This window comes from Pagrus major, chromosome 5 (assembly GCF_040436345.1).
Source record: "Pagrus major chromosome 5, Pma_NU_1.0".
Classification (NCBI taxonomy): domain Eukaryota; kingdom Metazoa; phylum Chordata; class Actinopteri; order Spariformes; family Sparidae; genus Pagrus; species Pagrus major.
In genome coordinates, this window is record NC_133219.1 from 10,580,953 (window position 1) to 10,597,177 (window position 16,225).

A 16,225-nucleotide genomic window follows, 5' to 3' on the forward strand; every position below is an offset into this window, starting at 1 on the left:
CTTAAATTAACCGGTTTGATGAATCATAAGCTGTTGCGCTGTGCCAAAGCTTAGAGATTCAGCTGAGATAAAGTCTATATCTACCGCGATGTTCCGGAGATATTTGTAACTTGCTCAGACCCTCGTGTGTTCTGATTTAGATTAGCTACCTAAACAGAAAACAGCTGTGCAAACAGTGAGAGGTTTATTTGATCTACCCCGTGTAGTATCAAGATTGGTTGCTATGGCAACAATCTCGTTCAGAAGACAGTATATTTGACTGTGTAAAGGAGGACAGAAAACCTCTACCAGTTGAAATTGTGAAAACACAAGTAAATGAATGCAATGCTAGTTGCTGGTTGAATGTTTTCTGAAGTGCTGAAAAACTTGTTGGTGCTAAAATTAAAGTGGCAGGATTCACTGCGTGTGACCAGTGAACTCAACTGCTGTAACTTTGTCTGCTGAGAAGTTAACCCTCCAGAGTCAAACCGTCACTGACCCAAGCCTTGAAAAACAAGGGGGGTATATCAGTGGGCGGAGCTAAAAGTCCCTCCTCTAGACTCTTCTTCGTGTAGCCTTGTTAAAATTAAATTCTGCGATAGCGCCCCTGGTGGCCGACTCTGTTAAACCTCCAAAGTTGCGATAGCGCCCTCTGTAGGACGATTCGGTAAAAGATTTTTATTTTGTGATAGCTTGTTCTAATGACCAACTCTGTGAATATTAAATTTGTAACAACACTCCTGGTGGCTGATTCTGTTAACAACAAATACATTTGAATAGCATATTCTGCTGGCTAACTTGATTAATTGAATTTTGTCTTTCAGCTTTAATAGGCTGAAATCCCACACAGGTACTTGCTAAATTGTATTATTGGAAAACTGTGATACTGCAATAACTACTACAGTGAATTAATGTGTCTCATTGTTCAGGTAAATCGAATAATTAAGTTGTAAATTACGAATTTGACAACTTTAACCAGATTTGACAACTTTATTCCAAATTCAATTGAAATTTTTGTTGTATTACTTGGAATTTGATCTTGATATATGCTACGCGCATGCAAGTCAAAGAATTAAGCTGTTAACTACACATCCAAGTACTTTTAATCGAAAGCCACATTTAGATCAAATACTTTAGTCATTGTTGTTAACACATTAGCTGTCAAATCCTTTGAAATCCAAAACGTCTGCTGTTTTTGAGCTTCACAAATTGAGTTAATTAACCAAGCAAACCCCACCTCTAATTGAAAACAATTAGAATTTAAAAAGCTCAAATAAAATAAATAAATAAAACAAAGTAAATAGAATTTTGAATTGAATTTTTTTTTTTCTTCTAAAAACAATGGCAGGGCCCGGTGATTCTGACACCGTGAGCCTAGTGAATCCCTTAGACAATCTAGATTCAGTAATACTGGATCTTACCACAGAGTTGCTACCAGATTATGCAGACAAAATCCAGAAGACCGACCCCAGTGAGCTACATGAAATAATGTCCGCGTTAGTATGCCAGTCCCTGACCGAAGAAATGAAAGGAAAAGCCAGAGAGCAAATGTTAGGGATGATGGTTATCGTGATGTCTGCACAACAAAAACGCAGAGACCAACTGCTAGAGAACGCTTTAGCTGAAGTAACCCCTAAAAAGCAACATGAGAAAACTAAAGAGTCCTTAACTAAAGCAGAAGACCGCATTAACCGACTTGAGTCTCAGGTTAAAGCACAAAAAGAGGAACAGACTGAAATGCAGGAAGGAAACTCAGAGCTCAAACAAGTCCTTCACGCCCAAGGACTAGAGCTAGATAAAACAGAATATGAACTTGAAAAAGTAACTAAACATCTTGAAGATGCTAACAAAGACCTTGGGAAAGCAACCAAGGAAAATAAGGAGCTAAAAAGTAAGCTCAAAGTTTGGAACAGGGCCAGAGAAAGGGAAAGGAAATGTCTACATGACATGCAACAGGCACTAAAAGAAGCCAGGGACCAAGTTAACGAATCCCATCTTGAACAGATGGAACAAGAGGCAGAGCTCAAAGAGGTTAAAAGGGAATTAAAACACTCCTTTGAGTATAGTTCATTCCCAAAAGCGCCTGCAGGTGCAAACTCTCATGAGGAAAACAAAGAGAGCAGATTCCACAGGAACGCTCAATTAGGCACGTCCCCGCCACGATCTATGTCACCCATAGATCCCGTTGTCCAGTCTCGGACTGACAGGGACCTGCGTGACCGAGATAAAAGGTCTCCCTCCTCTCAGCCTCTCCCTCCTCCAAGCGCGCAATATTCGCGAAACCCCTCCGACAGGGACCTAGATAAAATAGCTCGAAACATAATGCATTTCGAACCCAAACCTGGTGCCTTTAATAAAACTCACAGGCAATTTGACCCTGAATTTTTTCCCAACCCTCCCACCCAAATGATCGGCATTGCCGCTCAAGCTCAGGTAGTAGCCAATGCTCCTGACAACTCTTCAGCACCGAGACGCTCCGGTCCTGACTTGAAATACTTGCATGACACACGCACTGCCTTGCGCATTGTCGAGGGCCTCCTTGTACATGTCTCCGACGCTCTCACTTCACCTGCATTCGTGGTGCCTCAGAGCCACAGGGGGGTGATGCTAATGCAGGCCCATAACTCTCCATGCGCAGGACATAGAAAAGCCAAAGCAACATACCAGGCACTCCAACAAGTAGCCTATTGGCCACACATGCAGGAAGATGTAGCAAACTACATCAAAGACTGCTCAATTTGCTGTCAGGCCCAACTGTCAAACCTGCTTCACAGAGCTCCCTTCCCACGAAGGGGCCACAGAGCCTACTATGACCAAAAAGTGTCCCATGACAAAGTCGAAGTGGGGGACAAGATTTGGTACTACACCTCTGCTCCCCTGACTAGAAAGGCCAACCAAAACACCAGAAGACTTGCCCACAAGCTTCTGCCCCAAAAGCTCAAAGTAAACAAAGGCCAGAAAGAGCAGACACTTAAGTGGATCCATCGCAACCAGATGAAACCACACAAAAACCCATGGGACTTGACAGGGATGCAAACTTCTCTGATAGGTCATAAATAAGGATAAAACCTTTAAAGCACCTAAAAGTGCCAATCGCGAATAAATTTTTTTTTTTTGCCAACAAAGGTCACTGTTGTTCGCGTCATTTACAAAGTTGAATTGAGAAACAGGCTTTGTAAATTAACCTGCTAACTTAACCTGCTTAACTAAATACAGTCCTTTGATTCACCCAAAACTAATTGATTCAAAGTGGGGGTTAATCTAACACGTTTGCCCTTTGGTCCAAAGTGTATAATAAATTGAAAAGTAGAATCAAAACCAAACTCTGAGATTGTTCGCAAGGAACATCCCAGACTGTTGATCACCAGCTGTCGTCTACACACAAAGAAAGTGTTTATCAGGCTGACAGATTCGACTTACAGGTTACAGCAGTTGCAGAAGTTCACTTTCACTCAATCAGAACTGAGTAATTTAGTTGCAGACCTAAACAATTAATTGGTGAATCCTTGATAAAGCTATCAGCTATAAAGCTTGTAAGAATATTTTGTTTGTTAAATCTTGGACTCTCTACAGTTCATGCTGTAAGTTTATTCACAGTAAAATCGCCATGAATGTGAATTTCAAGCTGAAATCCCAGACATCAGAGCGCAGATCAACCAACAACAGCAGGTGCTACAAACATAAGCCAATCATTGTAGAGCATCATTTTGGTGGTCAAAACCCACAGTGAAGTTCTGAATAAAACTCTCCTTGCTATAATCAGAATTAGAATCAGAAATACTTTAGTGATCCCTGAAGGGATATTGCTTGTGTTACAGCTGCTCCCATTCAGTCTTAGAAAATAAGCAGAAATGTACATCTATATGAACAGTGTAATAAATATTTACGTGAGTAATCATTCTCCTTTCAGTCATGTCAGTTGATTATGCTCACACACAACCTGTCAGTTCGTTATGGCAGACACGCTGAGAGACATTGGATCCTCAGTGAACAGCTCAGCCATAAATAAGATTCTTCTGCATCTTATCCCACTGTTTCTGGTGAAGTAAATTTATCCACCATTACCAGAGAACGTTATCCTATACATTGAAAATTTAGCTCCATCATTTGGACACAAACCAATATGAAATCAAGAAATCTAAATTTTTCGACAAACACACACTTGAGTTAGAGCAAAACACTCTTACTCAAGTGCAGTGATCAGTTATTGATAGCGACTCTCACAGTTAGTTGATAACAGTTACTATTGACAGTTCTATAACAGGCTCCTTAATTCTATAAGATTAAGAGTAGAACTTTCCACTAACCAAGTTAGTATTATCAGTACTGTTTTCCCTTATTTTTTTTCTTTACTATATGATTAGACCTTAGCACATGCCAAAGTCAGACACCATCTCTGATCATAAAGTGTGCCACCTGTGCTCCTCGACGATGGACATCATGACTTCATCGATCCAAAGTTCCCGCTACTACGGTCATTCAGATCGAAGTGGGGGATATGTAGGAACCTCTGTCCATCGCCTCTGCATTAGCTTGAGGCTTTGTTGTTCTTGTTAACCCTTTTCATCTGGATGAAGAAGATTTACATGAAGGAGGCGCCTTTCAGGCACATCTTATCTCCTGGCAGAGAGGACAGTGCCTCTCTGGACCATAAAGACTTCAAACGAGGACAGTTTTAATTAATTTACAACTAAACTCCCATTTCTGAACTCTCTTTCCCCTTTGAACAGAACCTCCTCACACAGGTCATGAAGTTACCTGTGACAGTTCACCAGGAGGGACGAACGAATGTCTTCAGAATGTGTTAATACAATGTCTTTACATTTGCAGATTAAGTAACACGCCTGATCACTTTCTACTTATTTCTCTCTCTGTCTCTATGACTTCTGATCCACAAACATTCACAGAGTGGACATCGGACACCTTCTGATGTGTTTTTCTATGCTGTTACTCTGTCTTCTTTTAATTTACGACTTACATCTGGATGCTATCTGCTCGCATTCCAAACCAAATGGTCTCTGTATTCTTCCAGATTTCAGACCATTTCTAATTAACCATTAAGTCAGTATCTCACAATCTTAATTCTAACACATTAAGAAACAGTAAGAGAAGCTCATAAAACTGATCTTTTCCCCGTTTCTCTACGATTAAGATTGACTGAAATCAAGTTTAATGTTTAAATGTGTCTTGTGTTTGGTGGAACCACAGTGCCCTCCAGTGGTGAGCCCTGGTGCAGTTGGACGAGAAATATTCTGTTTAATATGTTCATGTTTATAACCAGTAAATGACTCTGATATGTCTTTGTTTTAACAAGTATTAAGCTGAATATGTATAATTAATGTTTAATCACGTCATAATCCTTGTCATGATAGACAAAGTATATCTATTGAGCCATGGTGAGAAACTGAGAAGGTGAAGCACAGTTTAGTTCAGTGAGTTTCTGTGAATCTTAACACCTCCACTAAATCTTGGAGATAAAAGCCGGTAAGCCCCGCCTAGACACGCCTCGATTTGCAAGTAATAAAACGGAGAGATCACGTCTCTCGGTTCAGAGTTTTTGTTTAGTTTTGTTTAGTTTTTGTTTTGTTTTTAAAAGTTTTGTTTAAGTTTTTCTTTTGAAACTTATTTTGAAGCTCTTCACTTTACTTTGAAACACGCTCCAAGACAGCGATCTCATCAGAAGTGCTCACGCGTTGATTTTTCTCATTTTATATTTTTCGCAGTATTGATTAGCTTCTTTTATTAAGTTTGTACCAGAACGAAGTTCTGTTTTAATTTGTTTTATACCGTTAAGTATCGTAACCCGCTTTTGAAGAAGTGAACTTAATTTAGATTACCTTGCATTAACTAACAACGGATAACACGCCTGATCAACGTATCCTCCTCAGTTATTTTATTCAAGAAGTTAAATCTAGTTTACTAAGTCAGAGCCTGAGAACCACTCGAAGAAACGAAGAAGAACATCTTTATCACAATCATCATCAAGACACTACAGCAACTTGCTGTGTCCGAGACCGTGCAAACGGTTTCCAACGAAAGACAGACTCTTTGACAAGCCCCCAGCGCTCGCTAGCGGTACCATCCCGCTGGGCACTGAGCCAAGATCTGCACCGGATCGGTACGGGACCAGCGGCCCTCTTCCTAAGACAACGGACCGAGGTGCCCAACCGACTGATACCGGACGAGCTGACCCCGGCCATCGGACCGGGACTGACTGACTGCTAGAGCTGCAAAACACCTGAGGAAATCCGCTGTCGCGGACCCCCCCAACTCTGCTAAGAAAGTAGGCTCTCCATCACTCACAACAGCTGGATCCACACATGATACATGAGATGGTGTATATGGCTCTGGTTCATATCTTTTAGCTTAAAAGAAATTCGGTTAGGGTCTCGTTAGTATTAAAAATTACTCTCGTAATCTTTAAATGCTTCAACCTAACTCATAATCTCACCATCAGCCCATATTCCACTAGTAACCCATTACTTAGTTATTCCATATTTTCTGTTACCTGTTGTTATTCATTTAAATTGCCATTTCATTTATTTAACCTGAATTATTTAGTCAATAAACATATTTAACCGTGTGTCCTTGTCTGTGCAGGTTTGTTTTTAATGTGGAGAACCGATGGATATGTGTAGAATTCACTTGCTTCATGTATGAGATTGAATAGAATTGATACAAGTTAAACTTGTCCAGTCGAATTTGATTAATTACCTCCGGATTATTCAAATAGACGAAAACGGAGGTGGTGCCCCATTAACGAGTGTTTAAATTACATTTATCATTAGTGTATCTCCTACATGATGTAACTTCTCTCTACAGGGCATCAACATAGTGGGACCCAGTAATGCAGAGCCCACGCCTCGACCTCCGAGTCCAGCCATGTACCAGCTGGATATTGTCCTAAAGAAAGGGAACAACCTGGCCATCCGAGATAGGACAGGTAGGAGCTCTATTTATTCTTCCTATTACCTCAACAGTATTGAGGTTTACGTAAAGAGACAGGGTGAACAGCTTTACAAAGCCTCTATCTGGCTCACCAAATGAAAGCTACCCTGCTCTGGTCTCTGTCTAGCTATCTCAGTTGTTTTGACACTGGCACTGGCAGTGCAGTACCCAGGATGCTACCATCATGCATGAGGCATCATTATTATTGCATCTTCTATCTCTTTGTAATCTTAAGGGGAATATATATGCCTCGTTTTGTCAGTGTAATATCGTTCTTGGCACTTTTCCCCCCTCTTTTTTCCTCTATTCATTCATCTCACATCTCTCTCTCTCTCTCTCTCTCTCTCTCCCTCGCTTGCTCCTGATGTAGGGTTTTATTAAATCACACATCTGGTCCTCACAGCTCACTCCCTTTTCCATGTGTGAAGCGAGATGGAATTACCAGAAATGATGCAGCACTTCATTTCCTGTGCATCTAGGCATTAAATGAACCCAGCCTTGGTTTTTCCTAGAACATTGTCACATTAGGAGCCAAAACAGTTTATAATCCCGTGGTACTTTTGTGTAATATGAGTCATATGGTGAAGTCTTTCTCTTTACTACCCAGTGCGAAAGGCAGTTTGATTGAGGCTTTTAGCTTAAGTCAAGACCATTTTTTATTATTGTATGCGACCTGTACTGACACACAGGTTCCTGCGTTGTGTGATAAATATTAATTCAGTAACATGAAAGGACCAAAATCAGTGACCAGAAAGAAGGATGAGTGGCACTCCACTCAGCCTCACTTGAGCAGGAGTGGGCATGTTTGCGTAGTTTGCATGTACCTGTTTTTTCCATCGTGGGAAAAAAAATATTTGATCCACTCTTTCACCAGAAATAAAAATTCATTATCTCAAATGAGTCACCCCGAGCCAGCGCTGAAATGTAACTGTGATTTTAATTGCGGGACTGATAGCCTTCTGCCCACTGTGGAACCCAGCCCGCATACTTTCTTTAAGCGGCAGGTGATTATGCAATACATAGTGGAAAGGCGAGCCAACCAAAACAAGCACCGACAGAGATTTTCTTATAAGCTCTCGCAGACAGTGTTTTGGATGGTGACAGATGCAGAGGTCTCATTAGCAGTTGTAGGAGTCACCATGACGACGGATCCTAAATAGGCTCACCCTCATACTTTTTCCCCGACTACCTGTCGGCCTGGATGATGATAAGAAGCAGCCTGTCCTGTCTTGGGCCCATCAAGACAGCTCATTACGGAGAGAGAGGGAGAGACAAAGACACAGTCAAATAACTACTGAAAAATGGCAATAATGTCTTAATAACACTCAGAGGGCTTCTTTAAGCATTAATAAATAAAGCAGTTGATGGCAAATCCTGAGAAACTGTCATTTACATGCAGAAGACAACTCTGTCTAGGCTTCATGTCAGGTATGTAGACTTGAGAACAGCTGGGTTTTGAAATACAAGTAGTTCGCTTGGAGGTGCAATTTAGTTCTGGTACCAACGGATTCACTAAAATCTCCCACATGAATTATAAATGATGCAAATATTTTTGTCTGTGAAACATATTGAAGCACAACTCTTCAGCGATAGCTCTGTAATATGGATTTTCAGATATTCATAACAAAAAGTAACACCTGAACTTAACACCTCGACTTGCAGACAAGCATCATTAGAATAATATATAAACTGGTGAGGTTAAAACTAAGACAGCCAAAGCATTGCTTATTCTTTTAGTTTTATAAAACCTTGAAATGTTCACCATAAACCATTGGAATTATTTTTATTTTTATTATTTATTATTTCTAAATAGTTATTTATTATTTTATTAACTGAGGAATTCTGGGTTTTATAAGCAAACGTTGAGGGAGACTTGACTGGAGTGGTAACCATAACCTATCAAAAGCACAAAGGTGGCAAGTGTTCACATTTATTGCAACGTTTCTTCTGACACCAGAGCTCTGATCTGTGCATCCAAGTGATGTAATACATCCACAGACAAGGCTGACTAGCCAGACACAAAAGGGGAGTGGTGGTGTCTCAGTTAAGAGGGGTATCCAGTCCCACATTAATGCATAATCTCCTCTTTAGGTCTCTTGGGTAAATATCCTGATAATGAAAGGAGCTTTTTGTGCCTGAGTGAGGGAACAAGGACAAGGAATCAAATGAAATGATCAATTGAAATGGAAAAGCCCTCAAAGCCAATAAAAGGACGTGTTGCTCTAACAATATTTGAAAAACCATATACAAGTAATGCGCTTTAAAAAGATAGTGGAGGATAAATAACTGCAGCAAGCAAAACATTGAAAATTAGAAGTAAGATTGTGCCCAACCATTCTTTTGGTTGTTTTCCAGACCCACATTTTAGTTTCAGACATCAACTTACATTTGTAGCCAGGATTTCTTTCCATAATGAACTTGAGCAACCAACCGTTGCCATGTCATGTTGCATTGTGGGATACACATCATGCTGGAAGAAAGCATTTTATACACTCGCTCAAAACGAGAATATTACTGCACGAAAATATAAAAAAACTCAAGTCAAATTCTAGTCATGCTGGGATTTACTCGTTAGTCTAAGGGAAGACAACATCCAGAAGCAAAAATGTAATGAACCAAATGCATCACCATGTGTATTTTTTAGCCTTACAGATATGAAGCCTGTTTCCAAACAGTCTTCAGACCTTTTGAGCCCTTTATTGTCAGTTTTTATAACCATAAAGCACCGACTTAACACGTTTACATGTATGTAGCTCATCCATGACATGGCACAGTAACAAATACCAAACAAGGTTCAAGGTTAATTTATTTGTTGCTCTACAGCAGAGTGTTGAGGATAAGAAGCTGCTCTGCAGTCTGATGGTACGGCAGCAGATACTATCCTTTGCCAGATGGCCGCAGGGTAAACAGACTGCGGCTGAAAAGTTGTTGTCGTTTAGTATAAGGTTCTGTGCACACACCTCACCTCAATGATACCACTGATGCTCGGTAGATGGGTGCCAATTATGACTTGGGTGGTTTTAATCACCCACTGCAGAGCCTGCCTGCTCCGGGCTGTGCACGAGTCATACCAGTTTGTGGTGTTTCTTTTGCTCCTCTGTAAAAGTTAACTAGAACTTGGCACTGGAATTTAAGCCTCTGAGCATGATTTCATCTGACTTCTATCAAACATTATTGCATATTTTGCCATTAAATGCACTCCGACTAATTAAACTACACATGAAATATAAGCCTCTCCTTACTGGAAAGCCTCTGCTGTGGTTGTCGAGAGCTGTCTCGTTCCTCATAAAGCATTTTGGAGCTCTTGCAGACTCTTGCACTCATGCATTTCCGCTGAGCATGCAGGTGCTGTCAGTTTCAGTCTTTGAGGGCTCAGTGCCTTAGGACAGAGGGTGGACATGGAATTCTGGCCAGAGACAAAGTGCAGGCATTGACATGACATACTAATAGATCAATGTGTCAATATACAAATATCAATGTGTCACTCTTTGATGGGAACACTGACGACTTTGGCACATTTCTCACTCTTTGGTGTTTCACTTCAGAATCAGAAATCCTTTATTTGTCCTGGAAACGGGGAAATTTGCTGTATACACACAAAGGATGTGTAAATACTCAGGCTCTACATGCATCTCCCAGTAGATTTCAGCATTGCCATTGACTACATAGGAGCCTGTTTATTCTTTCTTTGTCTCCAAATGGTGCTTAGAGGTTGCCTGTTATCTACCTGAGCCATCACAGTACACAGACTTCAAGGGAGGATTTCTCTCGACCTCAGAAGAGAGTGCGAGGCAGCCTGATAGGAGTAAGGAGTTCCTAACGTATGGTGCTGAACAAACAGGAGACATTTGGGAGCTTTTTCAATCACTGGCTGGCATTGTCATCAGTGTCTTTTCAGCCCGCACTTATTCAAACAGTCTCTCGCCTGAAGAAACAGCCAACACTGTGACACGGTTCAATATTATAACAAGATAACAAAATAAGCACTGGATGAATTACGTAGGTGAATTTCACAGTTGTTTTTAACAAGGTGCAGAAAAGGTGTCTAACCTGATGATGTGCTTTTCCATCTCTTCCTCCCCCCTTTCATTTAGACCTGCCTCTGATGTTGTATTGAATTTGCAGGAAGAAGTAAAGAAAAGCAGTGAATAAGGAGGAGCAGTGACAGCCACATAATGATAGCACTACCCATTTACATAAATACAAAAGCATCCTTTTAGTAAACCATTTTTGTTTCAGCGCAGCAAATTCGACCTGCCAAATAACCTTGCTTTGCTATTCACCTCATCCTGTTTTGTCCCCCGGGCTCCAACCCTGTCTTAGCTGTCATATATGACGAGCTACCAGTGGGACTTTTTGCAGCTTTCTAGGTGACCTCAGATAAAAAACAAACTGCCCTCTGTCTCTATCCCTGTCTCCCTTAGGGTGCGGTAAGGTGAAGGTTTTCTCTAGTCTGAGATCTGACTATCTTTCATTGCATTATATCAATGAATAAAATGTAGTGTGTGTTTGTTGTGTGTGTATGTGCGGATGTGTGATAGAGGATACATAACCTTGAACATTGTATATCTTTGGTTGTGTCTTTTGGCTGAAGTGTTCGCTTTTAGAGAAAACAGCATGTGAATTCAGTACAAATCAACATCAAAGTCTTAGAGGTTGGGCCTGCTCACCACATGAATACAGACTTCATAGCCTAAACTGCCAATTGATAACTTTTTTTCTATAATTTATTATCCTGAAGTAAATACTGACTGCAGTGAAATGGCTGTAGAAATCTGACACCATCCATGTATAGATTGGTTCCCTGTAAACCTTGCTTACACTATGCTAGCCAGTTTGTCTTTGGGCTGAATTTTATTTGGAAAAACAAATGTCAAATTACTGCGCAATGGATGAGTGTCTGCCATTGTGCAACAAAAACAGGAAGTGGAATGGGAAGTTGTCTATTTCAGCTTTAAGTTAAAATAATGTGGTTTTAGTGGAGGTTGACTCTTCACCCTGACAGGTGCTACTCTCGCTATCAGCTAAATCTTTTCACAAAACTTGAAATGCCTCTCTAGCAATCAGAGGGGATAATACAAGGGTTGTTGTCCACCTTGATGGTGGGGGTAATGCTGAGAAATTCAGTCATGAGTCTCTGTGTTTACCTTTGCATTGCTGTGTTCAACGTGTCAAGTGCAACCCTGTTTTTCGTTTTCCACTTCTGTCACAGCATCCACTTTAGGTTTGATTTATAAAGGCAATCAGTACTTACTATTACTACCTACTGATGTGATGTGTAATGAATTATATAATGATATAGACGGATCGGCAATCAGTGTTGAAACTCTGACTATTTAAGATGCATTGATCAGTGTTAAGCATGACCACTTCGTCAGGATGGTGTGTCCCTGTGTGTGTTTCTGTGTGTGTTATGGATACTGGACGTGCATTTGTGTTTGTGTGCGATACACTGCAGAGTATCAAGTGAAGTGTTTGCTTGACCTTTCTAGCTTTTCAGAATCATCATATAATTTTGTTCCAGTAAGCTCTTTAAGTGGATAGTGGATAGCCCCTCTGGGTTCCCTGTGCTGATATTTATCCCTCTCAGGCTCCAAAACTGGGGCAAGTAGACTCCTAATGCACATTTGTACCATCAGATCTATTCCTGCTGCTCTACTACTTTGTTGTAATGAAGGATAATCACGCAAATGCAGCAGGTGCAAGTTGTTTAGTGTACTGCATTTAGGGAATAGTTTTGTTTTACTTGAATGCTGAATATAAAACTGTTGCTATTGGAAAAGTGCTCCTAATATAGAGTGGTTATTCGTGTCAACCTGCAGCTATTGATGAATGGAAATCAGCATTTGCCTGAACCGTGAATCATTTTTACCTGTGGAGAAAACTTCTTGTTGTGGCTTTATTAATCATTTTCTGCCATTGTGTTGTAAATATATTTCATTATTATAAATTAATTGTTTTTTTGAGATGTGTTAGAGATCAACCGTTGATTCCGAACACTAACTTAGGAGTGATAATGCAGCCATAGAGAAATTGGTGAATTTCAACCCGTGTTGCAATGTTATCAATGAAATATCTTGTTTTTATATTTGTCAGACTGTGGTCATTTTTCTGTGAAAATGTAATCAGATTTTTAATTTATCAACAAGTGGTAAAGACTGTAAAATGCTCGGACACAGATCAGAAGTACTGTACTGTATGTTGTGGTGTACTTTATCACTGGTTCTTTACCACAAGCTGCCTACTGTCTGCTCTACATGGGGTAATCTTTGAGTCACCCGCTGGCTCTTATTTCTCATCGGTTCTTCTCATAATAGAGGCCAATTGATTTCTCTCTTTGCAGCTTTTCTTGTTCTCTATTTTTACCTTCATGTTACCCACCCTTTCATCCCTGGATTTGTTGTTTGGCCATATATTTCTGCAGAATTAATATTACAATTCATTTGTATGGCATAAAATGTAATTTGCCTATAATCTAATGTGACCAATACTGAGTTATGTTGGTGCTTAAGCCTGATTCCCAGTCCTTACACATCCCTACTAGAAACTATTGTAATTTCATCCCTCTGAGACTAAGTAATGATTAGCTAGACTGCTGTAGTCCCTGTTATTTGCATGTGCTGGCACACTGTGTTCATTATGCAGTGTATGTGTGCTGTGTGTGTGTGTGTCTGTGGTCTGCTAGTATATGTGCATACTTAAAGCGTGGATGGTTAGTTACAGTGATTAGTTCTCACTTCTCAAAGTGTGACTAAGACTAAAGAGACTGCACTGAGCCTTATTATCTCGTCTTAAAATGTGAAAACAGTGAGAGGAGCAGAGCTTTGACAACACTGTCGGCAGGTTGTCTTTTGTTTTATTCAAAGTCCCCTTCATTGCTTTCTCACCTGCCATGTTATTCTCCTGCATGCTGTGCAAATGTCTTCCCTATTTTTGTTTGTGTTCATTAAGCTCAGCTGTATTTAGCAAGAGATGCTACTGTTATGGTATCTCACACTGAATTTAAATTGCAGTAAGATCATTAGTGAAGGTTCATTTTGGGTAAATGTTAGCAGGCGACTGGAAAGTGTAATCCTCTCAGCATAAAGCAGCAAGAGACAGAGGCATGCATGTGTGTGATTGTGCGTAATTGTAATGAGGCAGACTCTCAACCCACCCGTCAGCATCCCGTGATGGAGTTCCTTGTCTTTGCACCCTCTCCCAATACATCCTTTTGAGCAGATTGCATTCTGGGTAATGGGAAACCCCAGAGCTGCAACCATCCATCAGTCCTGATGCTACACATAGGCCAGGAACTCACACACATATACACACTCACATTTACAGCCTCACACAGTGCCTATAATCTGAGCACGAGGCTGCTCCTGGAGTGCAGCTCAATCACGACCGAGGCTTTTATGGCAGCTTTACTGTATTTTTTCTCCTGTCCTGTTCTCACATCTAATGACAAGCATCAGTGAGCCTCCTCCATGGCGTGGCTTTGAATTACAGCCTTTTTGACAAGCAGTGTGTTAGCCAACTCTGAATAGGTCCTCCTGTGCTGTAAATCAGAGTGGTGAGAGCCAAGAGGAAGGAAAGTTTGAATGACCACTTGTTTTTAAGGTTAATACTACAGTAAGGTTGATATGGTTCCCATTCATTATGTAAAAGTGAAACTGAGTATCTTTAAAATGATTGTCAGACTAATTTTTCTTCCTTCATTTCGAGGCTCAAACTAATTCTCTAATTTTTATGTCTTGCGTATAATTAAAGTAAACGGTTAGATTAGCCAACTTTTCTGAATTAATGAATGTCTGTGGGATCATAAGCAGCTCCTTGAAAAAACAAGATATTAGGATGTATAATCTCCAATCTAAGTGTGTGATACTTACTTACTTTCCCTGTGGTGTTACTGTTGGCGCTGCTGTTGCAAAGAGATTCCAGAGTTATTCCAGTTGTTCCACCGTTACCTTGGGATAGCGACCCGGAGAACCACCGTCTCTCCCTGTTTTTGTTGCACAAAGGTAGATGCACTTTCTTTTTGGCATAATTTGACCTCAGTTTTCTAGGAAAACTCAAGCCCAGTGGCAGACCATAAAGCATAGTGCGTAACATTAAAACCACCTATTAATTGGAACAACTGCTTTAATTGCCAAGGCTTCATACATCAATGAATCAGATGTTTAATATTAATCAGGGTTTCACCCAGCAAACAGATTTGCGGAAGTGTTAGCTCATGCTCTGAAGGTTGATGACATATTTCATAAAACTTTAATGATTTGTTTGATTTTTGTGGAGGTGGTATTTTCTTTATTTATTTTTTTCAGAAAAGGCACCACACCTTCCCTGTAATATGCTGCAGGAAACCCTCTTATCAAGTTAGCAAGTAGAGTGTAAATGAATGTGTAGATGTCGATCAGCCATCAATCTGTGAAAATAAGTTCAAAGCTGTATTACACTACATTTGAATGGAGCTGTCACAGGTCCTGTAGACATTTGATCATCTATCATAGCATGATCTCACTGTCTGGCATAACTGAACTGCAGGCAGAAAGAAACAGCTTATCGCAAACATTGGCTTAGAAGTGCACTACTGTGTGAGATTGATACCAGATACTGTATCTGCAAAACAGAAAACAGATTGGTGGAGTGCAGCATATGACACACTGAGACTCTGTATGTGATTTAATAGTGACTTTCTCTTGGCGCTGCTGACCTAAAGGAAAAGACCTGTGTCACTCTTGCTCTGATGTATTATAAACAATATATTGTGTTGCTGTCCATTTGTGTGCTGCTTTTGTGTCTCACCATACATTACTGTAAATACACTGAATTTTCAGGTGCACAGCTTACTATATATTCTGTTATTTTTTTTCTGTGGCAGTCAACTTTCCTCTCATATAATCAACTTAATCTTGTCACATTTAAAACCGAACAGCTGGGTTGTTTGGTGCGCTGAAACGGCACCGATTTCATACTGACATTATACATTATTGATGACTTTCTAATGCCATCGGCAGGCGGTTTGTCATCCATATTCATTGTATTTTAATAATCAGTAAGTCTCACATCTACAGTGCATTACCCCAGTTCACATCATATCTCATCACAGCTGCACGTAAGAAATTCTGTTTGTGTTTTTATCTGAAGCTCTGTTGGATTTTACTATTTGTCAAGCTGCGTGTTCTATCTTTCATATTTTCATGCATTTGAAATATGTGTCGAGAAAGAAAGAGTGTTCTTGACTTTTCATTCGAGTAATTTTGAGAACAGCGTACTGCTTAGGGTGTGCTTTACTTCAGAGGCCTTGTGTAATAAC

The 16,225-nt window shown here is 40.2% G+C and overlaps 1 protein-coding gene across 1 annotated transcript in view; it reads left to right on the top strand.

Annotated features, from left to right (window-relative positions):
• The window catches only part of mctp1a (multiple C2 domains, transmembrane 1a), a 152,079-nt gene that overhangs the window by 56,137 nt on the left and 79,717 nt on the right, over positions 1 to 16,225 (top strand). The window contains exon 2 of the mRNA XM_073467041.1: positions 6,802 to 6,922. Coding sequence (XP_073323142.1) covers positions 6,802 to 6,922 — 121 coding nt within the window. The remainder of the gene's footprint in view (positions 1 to 6,801; positions 6,923 to 16,225) is intronic.